This window comes from Mesocricetus auratus, unplaced genomic scaffold (genome assembly GCF_017639785.1).
Source record: "Mesocricetus auratus isolate SY011 unplaced genomic scaffold, BCM_Maur_2.0 Super-Scaffold_4256, whole genome shotgun sequence".
NCBI classification, from domain to species: Eukaryota; Metazoa; Chordata; class Mammalia; order Rodentia; family Cricetidae; genus Mesocricetus; species Mesocricetus auratus.
Window position 1 is genome coordinate 97785159 of NW_024429182.1, and position 17717 is coordinate 97802875.

Consider the following 17717-nt stretch of genomic DNA (forward strand, 5'->3'; position numbering starts at 1 on the left):
GCACCAGATCTCATTACAGATGGTTGTATGCCACAATATGGTTGCTGGGAATTGAACTCAGGACCTCTGGAAGAGCAGGTAGTGCTCTTAACCGCAGAGACATCTCTCCAGTCCTAAAATATAATTTTTTTTGGGGGGGGGAGATTTTGACACAGGGTTTCTCTGTATTACTTTGGAAGTTGTCCTGGAACTCGCTCTGTAGACCAGACTGGCCTCGAACTCACAGAGATCCGCCTGCCTCTGCCTCCTGAGTGCTGGAATTAAAAATGTGAGCTACCAAAGCCCAACCCTAAAAAAATAATTTTTTAAAAGGAACACTCAACAACAAGGAAGATAAAAATATGACATAAATATATATTTCCCCTATTCAACCACTCTGACAAAGTTTTTTTTTTTTTTTTTTTTTACGAGACAGGGTTTCTCTGTATTGTTTTGGAGGCTGTTGGTCCAGCCTGGCCTTAAACTCACAGAGATCCATTTGCCTCTGCCTCCCAAGTGCTGGGATAAAGGCGTGCGCCACCACCGCCCGGCCTCTGACAAAGTTTTTAAGTTCACAAATTATGAAACCTTTGTGAATGATCTGAGTGGTGCTCAAAAGGTCTTTAGCATCTCTAATTTCTTCATGAAAATTCTTTTAATTCTCTTATAAATTAATCTGTTGTCCTTTTTCTTTCTTTTGTTTTTTTGAGACAGGGTTTCTCTGTGTAGCTCTGGCTGTTTCAGAACTTGCTCTGTGACACTAGGCTGGCCTCGAACTCACAGAGATCCACCTGCCTCTGCCCCCCTGTGCTGGGATTAAGGTGTGTGGCCTTTTGTCTTTTCTCTAAATCAGTCAGTGAAATAAGGATATCAAGATTCTACAAACTTCCTTCCTTTGGATGTGAAATGGAAATAAGAAATCAAGAGTGCCAAATCAACTCTACAAAATTTTTTTCTCAAGATCTAATTTTGATGATTTTGCTAAGCACTTTTGATGATGACAATTACTGACTACACCTGTGACTCTTGTTTTCTAGCCTGGAGTGTTGCAGAAAACTGCACACTGAAAATATCACTCACTGTTCGATCCTCCAAGTACATCGTTTTTGATAAGAAGTCAATGCCAATTGTTGCCTATAAAACAAAACAAGAGTTAGCAAGTAATAATAGTTTGTTGGTAGCCAACAGTTTAGGATACAAATAGGACATATGAATTTGAAAGAAAAATAAATATACACGTAACCACACTTTAGCCAAGTCAGAAAGAGCAAGTCCAATGTTCACTACTTCCATGTGCTAAGCACTATCTCTGTGTTGGAGACTAATTACCTCAGGTCCTTTATGTGATCAACTCTCATCCTCATTCATGAAAGATAACTAATTCTCATACTAATTTTCTCATTTTATAGAAAACAAGACAATGGGGATTTTTGTATGTATATTTTTTACCAGAATATAAAAATATCTGAATACATATCTTAGTCTAAATATCTTAATGTTCCCAAATCACAAAGGTTATTATCTGCCCCAATAGCAATTTTATGAAATATTGTTAATGTAAACATAACCATGCCTAAAGTTCCTACATAATGGCTTGTTCTAGTGCCACAGACAGCCAGAGACCCAGAAGCATGATTTTCAAAGGGACATGACTCTTCTAATATAAAGTATTCAAGTAAGGAAAACAAATCTTTCTCTTTGTAATCAATGCTAAGTACCTCCTGTAATCCAAACACAGTACAAAATACTGTGTGCCTGGTTAAATAATAAAGAATTTTAAAAGATAAAAGCTAGGAGGGAGAGTGGACAAGTTAAGGAAGCCTAAAATTAAATCAACCATCCATAACTTCAGTGCCAGGGGATCCAATGCCCTTTTCTGACCCCATGGGCACAAAGCATGCACATAGTGCACATACATGCATGCATGTAAAACACTCACATACAAAATAAAACGAATAAATCTAACTTTAAAAGAAAAAGAGGAAAGAGGAAAAAGCAGCTGTGTGCTGGCATGTCCCTCGTTTCTGATCCACTGACAAGTGAATTGAACTGTTAGTCCACTATAACTTTCCTGTCATGAGGGCCTGCATCCTTTTGACATCATAAACTGAAATCAATTCCCAAAAAGGAATCTTAGAAGACTTGAAAGAAAAAGACTATCTAGTATCACTTCTAATTCCCTCTAAGATAATATTAAAGATAATTTTTCAATAAACTTTGAAAGAAGCAAACTGAGTAAGGCTAGGACTACGGACAAGATCATTTACACTTCATGTTTATATGATACTTTATACATTATTGGCAATTTTCTTTTCCTTTTTTTTTTTTTTTTTTTTTGGTCCTGACAGGGTTTCTCTGTATAGCTCTGGCTGTCCTGGGATAGAACTCAGAGATCTACCTGCCTCTGCCTCCCAACTGCTGAGATTAAAGTTGAACCACTACCACCCATAGAAAGCACTTTTGTATCTATGACTGCATGTAAATAAATGAACTTTTAAAAATACCTTAACCATTCCTCTTAACATTAAGAGATAAATTTAACAAATTGGCAAAAGCAAAGTACCTGATAGGTATTGTCAAAACTGTCATACATGAATCTGGTGATCAAGGATGTCTTTCCAACTGAAATAAAAAGAGAGATTTGCTTAGTGAACATACTAAATACATTAGGTTCCCAGGTATTGCTCAAAGAATTATAACTAAATGAATGGAAAGTATACTCAGTGGTCTTATTCAAAGTTTTCTGGACAGGGCTTTCTCAATAACAATAACATTAAGGGCACAGACAAAAGTTATTTAGCTGAAAGTTGAGGAAAATAAAGAAGGGGATGGAATACAACAATCATGTTGATATTCCAAATTTCCAAAAGCAAAAGCAGGTATTACTTGGACCTAATGGGAGGAAGAAACAAACAAAACTCATAGCAGCTCATGCTCAACTTTAGTGAATCAAATTTACAGGAGTAAAAAGCACTGAGGAACAAATAGTCCTGAGATGGATCACCAGAGCACTAAGAACCTAAGATTGTCAAAATGGCATGTGAAAGTATTCAAACTCAGATCAGTTATGGTCTGGCATATTCTGTTTCACTGGTAGCGAAATTACAAACATCTACAATTTTAACTTTTGCTATTAGCCCACGCTGGCCTTAAACTCACTATGTAGCCTGGATTGGCCTCAAATTTGTGGTCATTCTCTTGCCTCAGTCTATGGAGCACTGGGATTGCAAGCATGTGCCACTGTGTCTGACTATAATTCAACTTTGCATTGCAATCTTTAGGTAAAGCACCACTTAGACTGAAATAGTGAAGTATTGGGAACTCCCTTACTAATGATTGTGCTCTCCAAGAAAAAGAACTACATTTAATTACTTTTCTATTTCTTCAGTCACTTCACATAGACTCTAAAACAAATGCCAAGAAACAGGCTCAGTGTCATACACCTTTAATCCCAGGAAGAGGCAGGTAGATCTGTGAGTTCAAGGTCAGCCTAATCTACAATGTTGAGTTCCAGACTAGCCAGAGCTACACAGTGAAACCCAGTCTCAAAAATCTCAAAGCAATACAACAAAGCAAATATAATAAATTCTACTGAGTTAGAAAGGAACCAGGCAAGTAAACTTCTCAAATGTTCTCCAATATGTAAATATTATGGGCAAGGATTAAAAACCAGTCACCAACATTTTAGTATGATTTTAAATAAGTTTTGTTTTCTTTTTAAAAAATATTTATTTTAGATTTAATTATGTGTATATGAAAAAGAAATTATGTGTGTATGTACCTATATACACATAAGCATGGGTGCCTACGAAGGTCAAATCTACCAGAAACTAGAGTTAATTGTAGTTGTGAACACCCTGAAATGGGTGACTGGAACCAAACTCAGGTCCTCTACAAGAACAGTACACATTCTTAACCTCTGAAACATTTTTCCAGTCCCAAGTTTTTATTTCAATACATTTTTTAGGGACTAGATTTTTTACTTGTTTGTTTTTTAGAGACAGGGTTTCTTTGTACAACAGTTCTGGCCACCCTGGAACTCTCTCTGTGGATCAGGCTGGCCTCACACTCATAGATCCACTTGCCTCTGCTTCCTAAGTGCTGGAATTAAAGGTATGCACCACCACTGCCCAGCTTTTTTAAAAAACAAAAACAAAACAGGGTTTCTCTATATAGCTTTGGCTGTCCTGGAACTCTCTCTGTAGACCAGGCTGGCCTAGAACTCAGGAGATCTGCTTGCCTCTACCTTCTGGGTGCTGGGATTAAAGGTGTGCGCCACCATGCTTGGCCAAATAAAGAATCCTTAACACCATGTATAAGATCACAACATTCAATACAGCAGAACACTCAGAGAAAAACAAACAAAAATAATCAAGAAATTTTAAATAGATGGAAGGACAAATTATATGGTTGGTATGAAGAATCAATGGGGACTGAAGAGGCAGTTGCCCTTAAAGAGGAGGTTCAATTCCCAGCAGCTACATGATGACTCCAGTCCTAGGGGATCCATTTCCCACTTCTGGCCTCTGTGAGCACCCGTCACAAGTCTGGTATACAGACATACATGCAGGTAAAATATATGCACACATTAAATGAATGAATGAATGAACAAGAAGGATCAATGCTAAAATGACTCCCCAAATCAAGCACAACAAGCCCAGTTATAACAGCCTTTTGAAAAGACTACCAAATCAATTCTAAAGTTTATTTAAAAATACAAATAATTTAGGTTAAGGCAATCCTGTTATCAGTGAACAACTTCAAAACTGACTATGATAAACTATGATATTATGATAGTGGATACTGGCTTAAAGACAGAAAAACACAACAATGGAACATAACTGTGTCCGGAAATAGATAAAAATCTCTAGGCAGTTGAATAAACACCTTTGTCCCTCTGAGACCAAAACTATTTCCTCTGACTCACACTCTTTTCCAAAAGGAACAGAGATCAAACTTTATATTTCCCTCCATCACAGCATCTCTAGAGTATTGTAAGAAAACTGAGGTTTTAAAAAGTATTTGTAGCTTAAATTATTTCCTTGAAATGAAACACCTTTTTATTTTATTTTATTTTTTTGGCCAGGCATGGTGGCACACATCTTTATGCTCAGCACACAGGAGGCAGAGAAAGAGAGATGAATCTCTTTTGAGTTTGAGGTCAGTCTGGTCTACATAGTGAGTTCTAGGATAGCCAGGGTTATGTAGAAAGACCTGTCTCAGTCTCACACTCATAACAGTATTTAATTCTCAACTATGGTACTGTTGCACATACCAGATGTTTTTAGTATTACAAACTTTGATTCCTATTCCCACTCTACAGAATTTAGTGAGGAAAAATTATTTTCTGTCAACTTCTATTTAGGGAAAACCTTTGGTCTGTGTGGGTGGTGCACATCTGTAATCCTAGAACCAAGGAGGCAGAAGCAAGATTATTGCAAATTCAAAGCCCCCATGGTCTGTATAATAAGTTCTAGGGCTATAGCAAGACCTTGTCCCCCATGCATGTACACACACATACTCTCTTCGCCCTCAATGAAAATTAACAAATGGTCTAGAGAGAAGCTTAGCAGTTAAGAACACTTTTGTTCTCACAGAAGATCTAGGTTCAGTTTCTAGCACCCTTACTGTGGTTCACAACTATCCCTAACTCCAGTTCCAAGGGATCCAATAATGCCCTCTTCTGATCTCTGAAGGCAGCAGCCACACGTGTGATACACAATCATACATACATGCAGGCACAACACTCATACACATAAATATTTTTTAAACTTTAGAAAAAGAAAATTAGCAAGTAATTTTACAACTGAAAAAAACTACACAATCCTGAAATGTTCAGAAGTAATACACATCTTTGCCCAAGCTTAGCTTGAATAAATCCCCCCCCCCCCAGTGTTTCTCTGTGTAGCTTTGGAAGCCTGTCCTGGCACTCACTCTGTAGGCCAGGCTGGCCTCAACTCACAGACATCCGCCTGCTTCTGCTTCCCGTGTGCTGGGATTAAAGGTGTACACCATCACTGCCCAACCTTAGCTTGAACTTCTTATCAGGTAGCTGGAGCCGCAGTACTTAACTCTGCTTAGTTTTAACATAATTTCAGAAGAAACCAAACCACAATTGAGTATAGATTTATAGAAAATGGTTTACTGTGTTTTTTAGACAGGGTGTCTCCTGGCTGTCCTGGAACTTGCTATGGTAGACCAGGCTGGTCTCCAATTCAAAGATCTGCTGGCCTCTGCCTCCAAAGTACTAAGAAGGCATGTACCAACATGCCCTGCTGTCTTACTGTGTTTTAAAACTTAAGGATAATATAGAGTTATTGAAGCAGTTTAATCTATTTCTGTTGCTGTAGAATTGCATCACTCAAATGAGACATCCTTGGATATAATGCAATGAGTTAGCTGCAGCCAAGCTTTTCTGCTGTGGTCCCAACATACTTTTCTCAGCTACTGTCACCACAGAATATAATCTTAACTACTATTATCATAGTATACTCAATGTAATACACAGTAAAAGTAAAGAACAGAAATTATTCAGTTATCTTGGAAGATGCATCTGGGTGTATACATGTTCACTTGTGTGTATGTGCTCCTGTGTTAAGATGAATATGGACTTTTAAGTGTCTTCCTCAATCACTTTCTACCTTATTTTCATTTGCTTAAAGATTATTTATCACAAGTACATGTATGTTCTAGAGCAAGCAAGTGGAAGGGGGGGAAAAGAAAGGAAGTTAGGGGACAACTCTTCAGGAGTCAGTTCTTTCCTTCCATCTTGTTTTTGAGGCAAGGTCTCTCTTGTTATTTCTGCTGCTGTGTCCTACCCATCCTTGTCTCCACCCTCCCACCTGGCAGCAGGAATTGGGGTGGGGTATTTACAGCTTCACATTACAACATCCAACTTGTATATACATTCTGGGAATAATTTCAGGCCATCAGATTTTTGTGGCTAGTGCTTTTATCTGCTAAGTCATCTCTCAAGCCCCACCACCTTATTTTTTGAGGCAGGGTCTACTTCTCAATGATTCTTAGGCTATGATGGTTGGCCAGCAAGGCCCTGGAGCCCTCCTGTCTATCTTCTCAGTGATAGGATTATATATGGGTACACCATATTCAGTTTTTTTTTTTTTCCGAGACAGGTTTTTCTGTATTGTTTTGGAGGCTGTCGGTCCAGCCTGGCCTCGAACTCATAGAGATCCGCCTGCCTCTGCCTCCCGAGTGCTGGGATTAAAGGCGTGCGCCTCCACCGCCTGACCCCATATTCAGTTTTTTTTTTAATTAAAAAATTAAGATTAGCCTTGTGGTGGTGGCACATGCCTTTAATTTCAGCACTCAGGAGGCAGAGGCAGGTGGATCTCTGAGTTCGAGGCCAGCCTGGTCTATAGAACGAGTTTCAGAACAGGCTCCAAAGCAACCAGAGAAACCCTGTCTCGAAAAAAAACAAAAAAGATCATGTATAACAAACCTATAGCCAATATTATATTGAATGACAAAAACATTTCTTCTGAAAATGTGAAACAAGACAAAAAAGAAGTTCACTCTCCCTACTCTTAGTCAATGTAGTGCTGAGTCTCGCCCTGGCCTCAAGACACAGGCAGACGCAAACAGATCTCTAAATTTGTGGCTAGTATGGGGATGGAGTTCCAAGCCAGCCAGAGCTACACAGTAAAGCTGTCTCTAAAACAGACCCTAGGCTGGAGAGATGGCTCATCATTTAAGAGAATGTATTTCTCATCCATAAGACCCGAGTTCAATGCCTAGTAGCCATGTCAGATGGCTCATAACCTACTATTAAGTCTAGCTCCAGGGAGATCCACCTCCAATGGCCTGTGTGGATACCTGTACTCACATAAACACTGCCCCCCAATTAAAAAAAAAAAAAAAGCTGGGTAGTGGCTCATGCCTTTAATCCCAGCACTGAGAGGCAGAGGTAGGTGGATCTCTGTGAGTTCAAAGCCAGCCAGAGTCTCACAAAAAAAAAAAACCCGTCTTAAAAAACAACAACAACAAAAAAATCCAAACAAGCGAACCTACCCTAGTCTTAGGTAGAACAGTAAAAGAAAGATTATATAAAAGGGATAAAAATAGGAAAGGTAGAAGTTCTCTCACAGATGCCAGAATTCTATACTTAAAAAGATTCTGGACTCAGTCTGGAGAGGTGGCTGCTCTTCCAGAGGACCCAGGTTCAATTCCCAGCACCCACAGGGCAGCTAATAACTATTCATAACTCCAGCTTCAGGGGATCTGACACCTTCACACCAATGCACATAAAAAAAAATAGAAAAAAAAAAAGACTCTGGACTCTAGGGTTTCCCTGTGGAGCTCTGGCTGTTCTGGAACTCACTATGTAGTCCAGGCTGGCCCTAAACTCAGAGATGTGCCTGCCTCTGCCTCTTGAGTGCTGGGATTGAAGGCACTACTGCCTGGTATTACTCTATGGATTCTTATCAGAAAACTCTTAGATTTAATAACTTTCAGCAAGTGTAAGATACTGATTAACACAAAGATCTGCAACTTTTCTTCATACCAACAACAAATTTACTGAGATGGAAATTAGGGAAAATATCTTATTTAAATTAAGAATTTTAGGGTGGGGATGGGTTGGGGGGTTAGTAGGGGTATGGGAGGATGGGACAGAGGGAAGGGGGGATTGATATGTAAAATGATATTTCTAAGTAAAAAAAATAAAATTTTAATTTATTTTAAAATGTTAAAGGAACAATCTTTTCTATTCATTTAGTTTTCTGTTTGGTGCTTGGTCCAAATATTCGTCTGTGTAACACTTGCATGCCTGGTACCCAGGGAGGCCAGAAGAGAGTGTTGATCCCCTGTGACTGGAGTTAGATAGTTGTAAACCACCATGTGGTTAGGTGCTGGGAGTTGAACCCAGATCTCTGAAAGAGCAGTCAGTGCTCTTAACTGCTAAACCAGCTTTCTACTACCACCCCACCCAAAATTTTAAGTGTCTAGTAATAAACCTAAGCAAGAAAGTGAAAGACCATTAATGAAAACTTTATGACCCTAAAAAAAAGGGAACTGAAGACACTAAAGACTTCTACACTCCTAGATTATCAGAATATTGCAAAAATATTAAAAGCAACCTACAGAACTCAATGAAATCCCAATCAAAATTTCAATGACATTCTTTACAGAACTAGAAAAGACAAACTATTCACATGGCAACACAAAAGACCATGAACAGTCAAGCAATTCTAGAGCTACTATAATACAGCCTCAGATTTTTATTTTATTTATTTATTTTTTGAGACAGGGTTTCTCTGTGTGTAGTAGCCCTGGCTGTCCTGGAACAGGCTCTATAGATCAGGCTGGCCTATAATTTACAGAGATCCTCCTGCCTCTGCCTCCCAAATGCTGAAAGGTTTTCATTTTTATATTTAAAAAAATTCTTAGCTGGGAGGTGGTGGCACTCGCCTTTAATCCCAGCACTTGGGAGGCAGAAGCAGGCAGATCTTTGTGAGTTCGAGACCAGCCTGGTCTATAAAAACTAGTACCAGGACAGCCTCCAAAGCCATGGAGAAACCCTGTCTCAAAAACAAATTCAAAACAACAACAAAACATTCTTTCACACAAATTGGTAATTTATTAACATGGACCATTGGGCACAGCAGCTTCCAGCATGCCAACTAAGGGGAGGAAGCTGATAAGCAGTAGGGTCTCACTTCCTCCAGTCCTATCCCCACTTGCCAGAGAAGGCATGAATGGTTGACCTTTGTATCCTTAATCCACTTGGTGTGCATGACTACCCAGTCTTGATGGATGGAGCAGGGCACAGTGTTTCTTCCACATCAGAGTAAGAGCAGTGAAGCTGATGGAGAACATGGCCATGCCTACAAATGTCTTCATGTATTGACACTCCTGCTCATCTTAGAAAAGCTCTCCTTAAAACTAGATGTGGTATGATGTGGTATTGTTGGACTTTCTCATCACTGGACAGGTTGTTCCAGCCAGCCTTCTCCTTCAGGGCCTTCTGGCTGGCATACAGCAGCCTAACAAGGACCATATCAGACAAGGGGTAGTTACACTGATCAACATAAATAGGGAGAGCATAGTCTTCACTCTTCACAGCACTCTCATGTACTCAAACATGAATGTGGAAATAGCTCTCTTGCCAATTAGGCTAAGTGCTCTGGTAGCCGGCAATGTTCTGCCACTGCTGCTCTGGCAATCTCACCTATTTCATGTATCTGAGTGCTTTGCCCATTGAGGACAGAGAATCTGAAAGAGCAGCCAGTGCTCTTAACTGTTGAGCTATCATTCCAATCCTAGAATTTATATTCTGAAAACAATCTGTATAGGAATCTAATGCTGCCAGTTCTATAAATGGTATTTGAGAACCTATTGTCTTTCATAAGAATAAATTCCAATTTTAATCCCAGCACTTGGGAGGCAGAGGCAGGAGGATCCTTGTGAGTTCGAGACCAGCCTGGTCTACAAGAGCTAGTTCAGGACAGCCAAGGACACACAGAGAAACCCTGTCCTGAAAATTTCTTCCCCACAAAAGAATTTGTCTACTTGGAAAAATAAAACATTCTTCAGATGCTTTTAAACTCACTAATATTTCTATAACTTCAATCAAGAAATTCTTTCAAATGTGACTTATCTTCAGTGTTTCAACTTAAGCAAATATTCTGTTCTCTTAACTTCTGTCCACTCATTTTAAGTGTTCCAGTGGAAATTCTTCTATTTACTTTATTTCTAACTATATTTATTAGAATTCTTTTTAAAATTTTATGTATATGGACATTTTTGCCTGTGTTTATGTCAGTATACAATAGTCATGCAATGCCATCAGGGACCAGAATAGGGTGTTTGATTCCTGGGACTGGAATTACACAGATTGTTGAACCACCATGTGGGCACTAGAATCAAACCTTGGTTCTTTGGAAGGGCAGTCAGTGCTGTTGACCATCGAGCCATCTTTCCACTCTTTATTTAGGTGTGTTTTATAAAAATAAAAATTTCCTTTCCCCTTTACTTAAAAATTGACAATAACATGGAATGATAAAATTTTAAGGTTCAGACCAATACTACCATTATTTTGGTGCCGAAAGTATTCCAGCTTCATCAATTGGGAACCTTTTCAGAATGGCTCTAGTTTTGTTTTGTGGTGTTAAGATTAAACCTAAGGCCTTGCACATGTTCAGTAAATACTTTGTCACTGCTCTTTAGCCCTCTCAACAAGCTCCTTTCCTCTTTTAAACACTTCCTTACATTTTGCCATCACCAGAAACTCCAGAATAGCTTATATTTCCTTGCTCTAGTCCAGAAACCAGTTACTTGGAAAAGCTCTTAGAATTCACCTTGAAAAGTAAATGAATTAAAACTGTTAGGCATTTACAACAGGATATGATATGCAGTAAATAATCAAATGTTAGTTAATAGTATTACATATGAAAAAAATATACCAATACCTGGAGATAAGAACAAAACTGGATTTAATTTTAAAGGGGGGGGTATAGTTCTACTACTCAAAAAAAAATGTTAGTAGTCAAGCTGGAAAGATCTCTGGCTAAGAGCACTTACTGCTCTTCCAGAGGAACCTGGTTTGATTAGAATCATCCACATGGTGGCTCACAGTTGACTCGTTCAATTCCCAGCCACCCACATGACAACTCACAACTGTTATTACTGCAGTCCCAGGGGATCCCACACCCTCTTCTGGTCTCCACAGGCAACAGAGACATATATGGCACACAGACATACAAGCAGGCAAAACACCCATACACATAAAATAATTTTTTTAATGTTAGTAGTTATATAGTAACTTAAGACAAATATTTACTATTACAGTTGTCAGGAAGTGCTAGATAGATTTTATGTTTGTTGCAAAATATTAACACACTGTAATTTTCTAGAGATGCCATAATAAAGTACAAGTAGCTTAGACAACAGAAATTAATTGTTTCACAAGTTCTGGAGACTGGAAACCTGAGTTAAAGTATTAGCAGTGTTGATTCATTCCGAGGGTGACCCTGCTCTAATCCTCTTCCAAACCTGTTTTTTTTGCCAATCCTTGGCATTCCTTGGTGTACAGAAGTTTCAACATGATCTCTATCATTTGGTATTCCCCACTCAATACAAATGTGATTAAAATTTCCCCAGTATTATCTCAACTGAACTATTTCTCCACAACTCCTCACAAGCTAAGACACTGAAAGTTATGACCTTAACATGAATTTTGGATGAAACATATTTTTTAAGATTTTTATCATTTAAAAACAACCTTTTCTCATTTTACAATTGCAGTTTCCACTCTCTCCCCTCCTCCTACTACCCTTACCTTTCCCCCACCCAACCCATCCACTCCTTAGAGAAGGTAAGGCTTCCCCCCTGGGGAGTCAATGAACTTTGGCACCTTACTTTGAACAGGACCAGGGTATCTCTCCAAAGAGAATGGGCTCCAAAATCCCAGTTCAAGCACTAGGGATAATTCCTGGTCCCACTGCCAGTGGCCCCAGACTGCCCAGGCCAAACTACTGCCACCCACACCCAAAAGGCCTAGCTTGGTCCTATGCAGGTTCCTCAGCTGTCAGTCCAGTGTCAGTGAGCTCCCACTAGCTCAGGTCAGCTGTTTCTGTGGGTATCCCCAAACTAGTCTTGACACCTTTGCTCATGTTATTGCTCCTCCCTCTCTTCATCTGGATTCTGGGAGCTTGGTCCAGTGCTTAGCTGTGGATCTCTGCATCTGCTTCCATTAATTGCTAGACGAAGGTTCTACCATGACAATTCAGGTAGTCATCAATCTGATCAGTGGAGGCACCCTCTCCACTGATGTTCAGGGTCTTAGCTGGCTGGGGTTATCCCTGTGGATTCCTGGGAATTTCCCTAGTGCCAGGTTTCTTGCTAGTCACATGACTCCCTGAATCAAGATTATCTCTTTCCTTGCTCTCCCACTCTGTCCGGTCCTCCATCTCGACCATCCCGTTCCCTCCTGTTCTCCTCCTCCCTTCCCTTCCAGCCTCCCGCATCAAGCTCTCCATTTTCTCAGGAGATCTTGTCTCCCTTCCCAGGGGATCCATGTATGTCTCTCTTAGGGTTCTCCTTGTTACCTAGCTTCTCTGGGGTCGTGGACTCTAGGCTGGTTATCCTTTGCTTCACATCTAATATCCACTTATTAATGAGTACATATCGTGTTTGTTTTTCTGGGTCTGGGTTACCTCACTTAGGATTTTTTTTTCTAGTTCAGATGAAACATAGTTTAAAAAAATGTATATTTGTGTCTATTTCAGAGTTCAAGGTATATAGCTTGTAAAGTCCTTATATTTTCTTATGATAGAATAAAACTGAATGAATAACCCTAACTTTTTAAAAAAGATTTATTTATTTATTTATTTATTTATTATTACACAGTCTTCTGCAAACATGCCAGAAGAGGCCACCAGATCTCATTACAGATGGCTTTGAGCCACCATGGTTGCTGGGAATTGAACTCAGAACCTCTAGAAGAGCAGCCTGTGCTCTTAATCTCTAAGCCATATCTCTAGGCCCCTTAACCCCAACTTAATGTCAATGAAGTGCTTCTGAAAATCCCAAAGGACGGGAAACTAACTAGTAGACAGAACTAATCATATAATTATAACTTTTCGTCCCTTTAGGAAGTGAACACAGGCAGAAGGAACTAAACAGTATCAGCCAAAGTATAGAAGCTTTCTTATAAAAATTTAAAAAACAAAAAACAAACAGCAACTGGAGAGGCTCTGGATTGCTAAACACATAGAGGTGTGTAAGGGTTGGAAAGAACACGGTGGCCTCTCTCAACCCTCTTCCCCACATACTACCCTATGTGTCTTTACCAAACAATCTGTTGGGCTATGGGTAGAGTTCAGTAGCAAGTCATGTGCCTAGCATGAGCCAAACCCTAGGGTTTAACCCAAGCACTAAAATTCAAGGGAGAAGAAAACACACACATGCGAACATACGCTGGCAGAGCTAAAATCAAGAGTTTAGTTTCCGTTTTTGTTTTGTTTTTTGAGACAGGGCTCTCTATGTAAGCTCTGGCTGGCCTGGAACTTACTATGTAGACTAGGCTGGCCCATCTCTATCCCCCTAGTGCTGAGATTAAAGGCATGAGCCAGCATACCTAGCAGAGTTTAGTTTTCTTAGATATGATGATGCTCTGTCATCTTTGTTTTCCTGTTACTTTTTATGGTACTAGAAATCAAACAGATCAAGAACTCCATTCTGAACTATATCCTTAGCTTCTGGCTTTTTGAGACAGGGTCTGACTATATACCCTAGGCTAACCAGAAATTAGGGATGTTACCCAAGTGACTTAGTCTCTTAAATGTTGGGATCATACCACTCTCTGCACTTGTTACCTTAAAAAAAACAAAACAAAACAAACAAGGCAAAGACCTATTTATCCAGTTTCTTTTTTGTTTTTCAAGACAGGGTTTCTCTGCATAACAGCTCTGGCTGTCCTAGAACTCCTTTTAGACCAGGCTGGCCTTGAACTCACTGACATCCATGTACCTCTGCCTCCCCAGTGGTGAGAGTAAAGGTGTACTCCTGGCTTTATCCATTTCAATCGTTCAATAGATTCAATGGTTTATGTATTATTTTGTCTGCCTGGCTATTATACTAGATACCAAGATTTATGATCTAAAAAGTGTTAAGAGTACATTTTTATTTTGTGGTTGTTGTAGACTTAATTGTTACAGGTCAAAATATCTTTAAAGAGGAGGTGGCTTAAAAACCTATCTGAATTTGACTCACCACACTCCCCCAAAAAAGGGTGAGATTCAAGACAGGGTTTCTCTGTGGCTTTGGCGGCTGTCCTGGTTCTTCTAGCTCTTGTAGACCAGACTGGTCTTGAACTCAGAGAAATCCACCTGCCTCTGCCTCCTGAGTGCTGGGATTAAAGGTGTGTGTGCCACCATTGCCAGGTCATATTCCTGTTTCATAACTTTGTTCAATTATTCATCTTGAGTATTAGTTTTTTGTTACTGCTGCTGTTTTTGGAAAAGTTCACTATGTAGCCAAAGTTTAGCTGCCATTGAACTTGAAATTCTCAAGCCTTAGCCTCTGAAATGCTTAAATTACAAGTGTTATATACTGTAAAATTTAAAATATCTATTTGTTTACTTATTGTTTAATGTGATGAGTGTTTAGTCTGCACTTGTGTGCATGTCTGGTCCCTCAGAGGCCAGAAGAGGTATGATGCTCCTGGAACTGGAGTTAAAATGGTTGTGAACTACCGTGTAGGGAATGAGAGCCCAGGTCCTCTCGAAGAGCAGCCTATGTGCTTAACCACTAAGCCAACTCTCAGGCTCTGATGGGAAATATCTTAAGAATGCAAAAGATATGGCTAAACCACAAACTAACTTAACAAACAAACACCCCCACAAAACTCACATTGTAGACAAGGCTGACCTCAAGCTTGTGAGTGCAGAAATTACAGGTATGTTCAGCCAAGCCTGCCTTAACTTAGCTTTTCAAAAAATTATTATTTTATGTGTATAGGTGTGTTGCCTACATGTATGTCTGTGCATCCCATGTGTGCCTGGTGCTGGAAGAATCCAGAAGAGGATGTTGAATACCCTGGAAATGTAGTTAGAGGTGGTTGTGAGCTGCAATGTGGGTTCTGGGAATAAAACTAGGGTCTTCTGGAAGAACAGAGCTCTTTTTTTTTTTTTAAAGATTTATTTATTACATATACAGTGTTCTGTCTGCACTCCAGAAGAGGGCACCAGATTGAATTGCAGATGGCAGGACCTCTGGAAGAGCAGCCAGCGCTCTTAACCTCTGAGCCATCTCTCCAGCCCTTGGCTTAAACTTTTCGAACATATTATACATTAAGTCTCCATCTTCTGTTTTTCACTGTATAAAAAAAGTCATTTACTTATTAAAAAAATTTTGAGTGCTGCTATTCTTTATACAATAAACTCAAAAGTATGGCTATGAACAAGAAATTCATAACTCAGGCAAAGTAGCTCACACTTGTAGTCCTAGGACTCAGGAGACTAAGGCAGAAATATCCCAAGTTGCAGATCAGCCTGTGTTATATAAAGAGAAAGGGGGATGTGTACATGGGGAGACAGATAAAAACACAGACAGAAATCTATTTATGGAGGCTGAGAATATAGCACAGTTAGGAAAGTGTTTGCCTAGCCAGTATATATAAAGTTCACGGTTGAACATTCAGCACTGCACAATAGTGAGACACTACCTCCTCAAACTGACAAAAACAATAATAATAGTGGGCTGGGGAGAGAGCTTAGTCAGTAAAGTGCTTGCACAAGCAAGCAAGAGGATCTGAGTTTGATCCCCAAAAGCAAAGGAGGAGGGGGTAGCCATGTAGGCATCCTCTTAATAATCTCAGCACTGGGGAGGAAGAGCTAGGTTTCCTGGGGCTCCTGGGCTGTGCCTAACCTAACCAGCGAGTACCACGTCAATGAGAGACCCTGTAACAACAAGGATAAGACCTGAGTAACAACATCCAATGTTGTCTTCTGACCTCTACACACACACACACACACACACACACACACACACACACACACACACACACACACACACGAGAGGGGGAGGGGAGAGGGAGGGAGGGGGAGGAGAGAAGGAGGGAGGGGGAGAGGGAGGGAATATGAATATCAATCAGGATTATACTGTCCAGAAAGGTAGCAAGTAATTCTACAGAATATATGGCCAACAAGAACTAAAGACATAACATTAGAATCTGTTCTGCAAAAAATGACTCAAATGGGCCTACAGTGAAATCCAATATTATCTATAGAGCAGATAAAAAATAAGAAGTTTAGTATTTAAAACTGTAGTAGATAGCCAAAAACCACTAACTTTTTCTTGTTGTTGTTGTTTTTGAGGGTTTCAGTCAGGACATAGACAAAGTAAAAGAGAGATGAACTTACAAAAACATATGCGGGACAGACGGTTCATCAGGGTTAAGAGCACTTGCTGCTTTTCTAGAGGATGAAGGTTTGGTTCCTCTTGCCCACATGGCAGCTCCCAACTGTCTATAACTTTAATTCCAGGAGATCCATCATCCTCTTCTGGACTCAGAGGGTACCAAGCATGCCCATGGCTTACATATATACACACATGCAGGCAAAATATTCACACACATAAAATGAGGCATGGTGGGGCCTCTCAGCACTGGAAATGCAGAGGTAGGCAGACCTTGTAAATGTGAGGACTGCCCAGCATACATAGCAAGTTCCAGGTCACAGTGCTACCCAGGGAGTTCCCGTCTTCAAAAAAAAAAAAAAACAAAAAAACAAAAACATAAAAACAAACTATAGAGGTGCCCGCTGCAACCTAAATTCACTACATAGACAAGGCTGGTCTGATCCACCTGCCTCAATTTTCTGTTTGTTTTTCAACACAGGGTTTCTCCGTGTAGCCTTAGCTGTCCTGGAACTCACCCTGTAAACCAGGCTGGCCTCAAACTCACAGAGATCTGACTGCCTCTGACTCCAGAGTGCTGGGATTAAAGGCATGCACCACCACTGCCCAGCCTGCCTATTCCTGCTTGTTTTACAAAGAAAACCAGGGGCTGAAAAGAACAGCAAGTGTTCTTATTTGTTGAGCCATCTTTTCAGCCCCTAATTTTTTTTTTTTTTTTTTTTTGTCTTCCAGGCCTCAAAGAGAGAGAGCAAGAAAGAAGGAGGGGGAGGGGGAGATAGCTTCTTCAGTAAGGTGCTTGGCATGTAAGCATGAGTGCGGATCTGCCTTCACTCTCCAGTATTAATGAAAAGGTCTGGGTATAG

The 17717-nt window shown here is 39.9% G+C and overlaps 1 protein-coding gene across 2 annotated transcripts in view; it reads right to left on the reverse strand.

Annotated features, from left to right (window-relative positions):
• Rab6a (RAB6A, member RAS oncogene family) overlaps window positions 1–17717 on the reverse strand; it is a 38250-nt gene that overhangs the window by 13189 nt on the left and 7344 nt on the right. For both annotated transcript variants that reach the window (XM_040757972.1, XM_040757963.1), the window contains exons 2-3: window positions 2543–2601; window positions 1060–1113 (exon numbers count right to left, since the gene is read on the reverse strand). In XM_040757972.1, coding sequence (XP_040613906.1) covers window positions 1060–1113; window positions 2543–2601 — 113 coding nt within the window. The remainder of the gene's footprint in view (window positions 1–1059; window positions 1114–2542; window positions 2602–17717) is intronic.